General features: G+C 34.8%; 1 protein-coding gene across 1 annotated transcript; it reads right to left on the bottom strand.

The window, feature by feature from the left end:
• Window positions 1-2,272: 2,272 nt before the first annotated feature.
• Window positions 2,273-2,980, bottom strand: LOC138897878 (secreted RxLR effector protein 161-like). The gene has a single exon (XM_070183898.1). The coding sequence runs from the start codon at window positions 2,978-2,980 to the stop codon at window positions 2,273-2,275; it is 708 nt and encodes a 235-aa protein (XP_070039999.1).
• Window positions 2,981-7,584: the final 4,604 nt, after the last annotated feature.

The raw sequence follows: 7,584 nt of genomic DNA, 5'->3' as shown, positions 1-7,584 counted from the left end.
GCCAACTCATCAGGCTCATGACCTGAAGATTGCAGGTTCGAATCATGTCCCCGCCTAATCAGTTGAACATTGTTCTGTTTGTGATTTATTCTTCTAAGAATAAACGTAGAACCAATTATTATTAAAAAAATGCAAAAATAATTCTTCAAAAACCATATAAAAAGCATTAAAAACAAGACAAAAATCACTAAAGGTTGAATATTTTATAGAACGAAAAAATAGCTTAGAGAACTCACCTGCTAAGGAGCAATTTCATATCTCGTTGGCAAAGTGCTCGAATCAAAAGTTTTTTTTATGCGTCTTTATTCATTGAGATGTTATCCATTTATAGAAGGTAGATTGTTGACCGTGAATGAAGGACTATACTAATACGATCCTAAAAAGAGTAAAATTAGTCTTAGAATTTTCCTTTCGCCTTCAACTTGAGTAGCAAGAAATTATGCAAACTTATGTCAAATCGAATTTCACAGACTCAAATGTACTGTTCTGAGTCAAACTATTTCAGCCAAAACAAATGTCATTAAAGGGTAATAGTTTTGAATTTAATTGTGGAATATTGTTTTATGTTTTTTTGACTTTAAGTTACTAAATATTAGGAATTTTTACATAATTCAAATAAGGAAAGGTTTAATAACCAAAATTTTAATTGATTTCAAAGTCCTAAAATAATTAAATTACTCTTTTTCCAATGTAAAATCTATTTTTAAAGAGTAAAAAAGGCGAATAACATTTCGATATAGTTTTCGTGCTTTTAATATAATATATATATATATATATATAGAGAGAGAGAGAGAGAGAGATTATAAGTGAAATATGTCAAAGAATTAGACCAAGTATGTGAGGAAGGCACCAAAATTACCCACAACAAAATATAAAGAAACTTCTCGACATTAACTAATTTCACAATCACATTATACATTCAATACCTTAAAATAAATGTCGAGTGGTATCCATGTTAGATTTTATATCGCAGCAGAAGCAATTACAGTATCATATTCATGTGTGAATTAAATAATTAGTATATACGGAGATTATTTGAGTTACCTCTTGAAGCGTGAACAAAGCAAATCAATATCCGTCTCCAGTTCCAGAGTTGCAAGACCTCAGCAAACTTCCACAGTCTTCCACCGTGTTACCCAAATAATATCCGAAAAAAGAAAATTTTGGGTGGGCGAAATTCAAGAAAGAAAAACGTTTGTTTTTCCAGTGCAAAAAAATGTTCAGCTATATCCCATGTATATATAGCTACATTTTTTAGGTTAAAACCCTTTTGCAAAACCTGTTAGGTTTTCTTCTTCCACTAAGGAAATATTTCCTTTATTTTCTATTATTTAGGCACAGTAGAGACCACATAATTTAATTAACAAGGCTTCCTATTATGGAATTAATTTCGAAATTTTGAAATTAATTTCTACCATAATAAATTACGAATTATTCTACTAAAAATTCGTAATTGCACTCCTTAGTTCAATTTCGAAATTCTTCCATAAAACCTTATTTAAATCCTCATGTTAAGATTCAGATACTAACCAATCAAATTAAATTACTGACAATTTAATTTATTGATTACTTCCTTTAGACTTTCGCTTAATTTATTTCATGTGTCGGATACAAAATCCACTGGCTGAGTTTACACATGAAAACTTATAAGCTTTCATAAAGGAGTATCATCGATCTCAAAAATCGAGACATGGAATTCATCAACTAATTATTACTTCGCCAATGTATATCATTATTGTCCAATTTACTAGGCTTATTGACTCACAAAAGAATCTTGCCTTTTAATAAATCAAAACAATAAATGACATACACAACTAATAATAATTATATCAAGATTACGAGTATAAGTACATTGAATGGACTAGAGAAATTATTTTATTAAGTCAGTATAAAATACTTATCTCTACTTGATCCGTTCAATACATACAAAATGTACTAGCACAAGAAGTTGGAATTAGACCATTCCTCTAATCAAAATAAATTACTTTTAATCTTGTGATACAGCCATTCTGATGGTTTGTCCAATTCCATCATTAGATTGTGAACATAAACTTTATGACTTATAAGAACCGATGATTTAATCTTCCGTGTATAAGCTAAACTCTATACACTAAATCATCTACTATATAAGCAACGGACACACAAACCAATACGTGATTTATTTAAAGTAAAATTTTATTGAATTGAATAAGTAAATAAATAATTGTTCCATAAAGAATACTATAACAATACGCATGGTTTATAGTATATCCTAACAATCTCCCACTTAGACTCATAACCATGTGTTTACAATTATGACACTCATTCCGTCTACATACCTTTCAAAAGTCTTCTGTGGTAAGCTCTTAGTAAACGGGTCCGCCAAGTTGTTCTCTGACGCAATCTTGGTGACCACTACATCCCCTCTCTGCACTATCTCACGAATTAAATGATATTTACGCTCAATATGCTTTGCTCTTTTATGGCTTCGTGGCTCCTTCAAATTTGCAACCGCACCACTATTATCACAATATAGTGTTATTGGTGCTTGAATTGAGGGAACTACACCCAACTCTCTCAGGAAGTTCCCGAGCCAAACCGCCTCTTTGGCTGCCTCAGAGGCTTCCACATATTCGGCTTCCATTGTGGAATCAGCAATACAAGTTTTCTTGATTCTCCTCCAACTTATGGCTCCACCTCCCAGAGTAAACACATTTCCTGAGGTAGACTTTCTAGAATCTCTGTCTGATTGGAAATCCGAATCAGTATACCCAATGGGTACACGGTCATCTGAATGGTAGATCAGCATGTAATCCCTAGTCCTTTTCAGGTACTTACCAGGATTAGACTTAAATCTGTTAACAACGCCAACGGTAAAGCAGATATCAGGTCTAGTGCATAACATAACATATATCATACTCCCCACAGCAGATGCATAGGGGATCGCCTTCATCTTTTCTATCTCTTCATCAGTTTTAGGAGACTGATCTTTAGATTCCATGTCTGAAAGGAAGAAATCCTTTCTTGGAATCATGCATACTAAATCTGGAGAGTATTGTATCAATATAAAGAACTCGGGATAAGCCTAATATCCTTTTCTTGCGATTTCGCAAGAGCTTGATCCCAAGGATATGAGCCGCTTCTCCCAAATCTTTCATATCAAAGTGTGTGGACAACCACTATTTAACTGAACCCAACATGCCCACATTATTTCCTATGAGCAATATGTCATCTACATACAAGATTAAAAACGTTACTTTGTCCTCATCTCACTTTTTGTATACACAAGACTCGTTAAGACACTGATCAAAACCAAAGATTTTAATTGCTTTGTCAAAATAAATGTTCCATGCTCTAGATGCTTGTTTCAATCCATAAATGGACCTTTTAAGCTTACACAACATGTGTTCCTTGCCACTTTCCATGAAACCGTCTGGTTGTATCATATAGATGCACTCATCAAGACTTCCATTAAGGAAAGCTGTCTTGACATCCATTTATCAAATCTCATAATCATAATGAGTAACAATGGATAAGAGAATCCTTATAGACTTAAGCATGGCTACCGGAGAGAAGGTTTCCTTATAATCGATCCCTTCTTTCTGAGTAAACCCTTTCGCTACAAGCCTTGCTTTAAAAGTTTACACTTTTCCATCTACACCTCTCTTTTTCTTACAGATCCACTTGCATCTAATGGGTTTAACCCCATCAGGTGGTTCTACAAGATTCCAGACTTGATTAGAGTACATATACCCCATCTCTGATTTCATAGCGACAACCCACTTATCGACATCTTTATCATGTAGTGCTTGGTCGTAATTGACATGTTCGAAAGTAGGCTCCTCAAAGATCCTATCATATGATTCTCCCAAGAGCGTATAACGAACTGGCTATCTTATTTCTCTCCCATTATGACTACGCACTACATCAGTTGCAACTATACCATTTTTATTTTGTGGTTGAACCACATCATCATCAGGAACCTGAGTCTCCATGCTATCCACGGGGATATCAACGACTTCTTCCTGGGTTGCAGTCTGCTCAATATAACTCCCACTACTTTGTGGTAGTATGACTTCGGGCACTTGTTCTTGCGGGACATCAAGTCTATTGACATTTTTTCCACTACTAAAATGCAATGGTATGTCAAAATCGACTTCTGGAGTTTGCATCTGATCGTTTTGTTTTTCAGATGACTGAGTTTCCATTCCTTTACTGAGTTCCTGTAAAACAATTTTACTTCTAGGAACATGGTTCATCAAATAGTCCTCTTCAAGAAACTTGGCATTTGTACTAACAATTACCTTCTTTTCTTTAGGACAATAGAATAAACCACCTTTCGTCCCTTTTGGATAATCTACAAACACGCATACATCCGTTCTTGCCTCCAATTTATCCGTTTTCTCTTTTAGCACATGTGCCGGACAACCCCAAACTCGAATATGCCGCAGACTAGGCTTGCGCCCAGTCCACAATTCTGTAGGGGTCAAAGGTACTGACTTTGAAGGGACTAAATTAAAAACGTAATTTGTTGTTTCTAAGGCATGTCCCCAAAAAGACGAAGGTAAACTGGAATAATTCATCATTGATCTAACCATTTCCATAAGAGTCCTATTTCTCCTTTCAGCTACACCATTTTGTTGTGGAGTTCCAGGTGCAGATAATTGAGATATAATCCCACATTCTGATAAATAACCAATGAATTCCGCAAAGAGGTACTCCCCACCAAGATCAGATCGTAGTGTCTTGATATATTTATTATATCTCTTTTCAGTCTCAGTCTTAAATTCTTTGAACTTTTCAAAACATTCAGACTTTTGACGCAACATATAAATATATCCATATTTTGAGTAATCATCTGTGAAAGTCACAAAATACTCAAAACCACCTCTTGCTTGGACATTCATTGGACCACACAAATCAGAATGAATTAATTTTAATTTATCACTTGCTCGATTTCCTTTTGAGGGGAAATTTTGTTTTGTCATTTTTCCTTCTAAACAAGATTCACAAGTTGGTAGTGCCTCCACTTTCAATGAACTTAAAGGTCCATCCTTGACCAACCTTGAAATTATGTTTAGATTTATATGACCCAAACGCAAGTGCCATAAATATGTTTCATTCAATTTAGAAGAACGTTTTCTCTTATTTGGTAAATCAACATAATTCAGTTCTTTAGGTTGTAACGGTTTAGGAATAGAGTCAACAATAAAAAGACCATTAATCAATGTAGCTGAAGAGAGATAACGTTTATCATGAGTAATAACACATTTATCAATGTCATAAAAATTAATGTCATAACCATCTTTCATAGTGCTAGAAACCGAAATTAAATTCCTTCTAACGGAAGGTACATATAATGTGTCCTTTAAAGCTAAAACTCTACCACTACCAAACGAAATACTAATATTTCCTAATGTTAAAGCTGGGGATGCCGAACTATCTGCTTGATAAACATTGATTTCTCCTCTACTTAGCCGTCGCGTTACCTAAAACCCCTGCAAATAAGTGCAGACATAATTAGTGGCTCCCGAATCTACACACCATGCCATGGTAGAAACAACCGCTAAAAGAGTTTCAACGACAAGTAGATGTAAATCACCTGGTTTATTTTTCAGCTTGGCCAGATAAGTTGGACACTACTTCTTATGATGCCCAGGCTGCTTGCAGTGATAACACTTGCCCTTAGCCTTTTTCACACCAGCAGTTGCGCCACCAACAGAGGTTTTTTGAGCCTTTTTCTTCTTCTACCAGCCTCTCGTATTAGAAGAAGCACCTGCCTTAAAATTCAATGCCACAGGAGGAGCTTGTTGCTTGATAATAGTCTATGCCGACTGCAGCTCATTCAACAATTTCGCAAGTGACAAATCCATTTTGCTCATATTATAATTCAGGCGAAACTGCTGAAAACTGTCAGGCAGAGTCTGCAGGATCATTTCAATCTGTGTATCCTTATCAATGTTAGCTCCAAGGAACTCCAGTTCATTCAGAAGACTCATCATCTTCAGAACATGGTCCCTAACTGATAAGCCTTCAACCATTTTGGTATTCAGAAGAGCTTTCATGGCAGTCTGCTTAGCCGCACGATTCTGATCTCCAAACATTTCTTTGAGATTTTCCAGAATGTCATAAGCAGACTTCATCGACAGATGCTGATATTGCAGAACATTTGACATGGATGCCAGAATGTAACACCACGTCATCTCATCAGCCTTGACCCATTTCTGGTAAGCCTTTTGTTCATCATCCATGGCATCATCTCCAGGTTTTTCTGGACACACCTCATCAAGCACAAATTTGTACTCTTTAGCAATTAGGATAATGTCCAAGTTTCGTTTCCAATCAACATAATTCGGACCCTCCAGTTTATTTTGAGTAAGAATAGCAGTAAGGGGATTGAACACAGTCATTGTTAATCTGGAAAACAATTAATTAAATAGATCAAAGTCAGTCATGTATTATTTGAATATTAAAATTCAAAACACACTACACATACATAATCTATGCACCTTGAACAACAAATTTCGATGGAAAAAGAGCTATTCTTGCAATATACATATATAATGACAGATTATTCACTCCATGAATTTATACAGGTCATACTCAGATGGAGAGTAAACTGTTAATTTAAGTCAAGTGAATATCAACATTTAACATATATTAGTCCTATTGAACCAACATGCATACTCAGATGGAGAGTAAATACAAGTAATCAACAACTAGTATAACCTAGTGATTATCCATAATGAGTTTATCTGATATGGAAAAAGACCTACGTCAACGTGTAAAAACAATATATCACTAGTATTTAAACCTAGAGTCCATAGGAAACGATCCCTATCACCACTAGATTAAAAACAACTCAAAAACGTTTTTGAAAAATTTCCAAAAAATTAAAAAAAAAATATGTCCAAAACACCATCTAAACAACCAAGAAAGCCCAAAATATGGCTTACGTCATGAGCTAAGCTGATGTGTATTGCTCACTGGGCCGTTTCGCATGGACCTGCCAAGTTTCAGGTCAATCGAAGTCCGTTAACATGCTGACCTCCGATTTTCTGGCCTATTCGGCCAAATCATGACTTTTGCATTTTTCATGGATTAATATAATTTTCAGATTATTCTAATCAAATATCATCAACAATAAGCATATATTACATGATTTTCAGAATAATCATAATACCCATAAAATATAATTATGCTAAACAATAATGCAGTTTTACAGAAAAACAATCTTTGCATGTAATTCAAAACTTACATATCAACATGATACTAATTTTCATTGTTCATCCTAATCATTTAATTAGACATGAGTAGGCTCTGATACCAATTGTTGGATTATATATCACAGCGAAAGTAATTACAGTATAATATTTACGTGTGAATTAAACAATTAGCACATAGAGAGATTATTCGAGTTATCTCTTGAAGCGTGAACAAAGCAAATCAATATCCGTCTCTAGTTCCAGAGTTGCAAGACCTCAGTAAACTTTCACAATCTTCCACCGTGTTACCCAAATAATATCTGAAAAAAGAGAATTTCGGGTGGACAAAATTCAAGGAAGAAAAACGTATGCTTTTCCAATGCAAAACAACGGCCAACTA

The sequence above is a fragment of the Nicotiana tomentosiformis genome, chromosome 8, assembly GCF_000390325.3.
Source record: "Nicotiana tomentosiformis chromosome 8, ASM39032v3, whole genome shotgun sequence".
Lineage (NCBI taxonomy): Eukaryota > Viridiplantae > Streptophyta > Magnoliopsida > Solanales > Solanaceae > Nicotiana > Nicotiana tomentosiformis.
Note: the sequence above shows the minus strand (reverse complement) of the source record. Positions and strands in the feature narration are given on the sequence as shown.

Excerpts from the sequence above, each read along its gene's own strand:
- LOC138897878 (XM_070183898.1), bottom strand. The coding sequence starts at position 2,980 with ATGGAATCTAAAGATCAGTCTCCTAAAACTGATGAAGAGATAGAAAAG.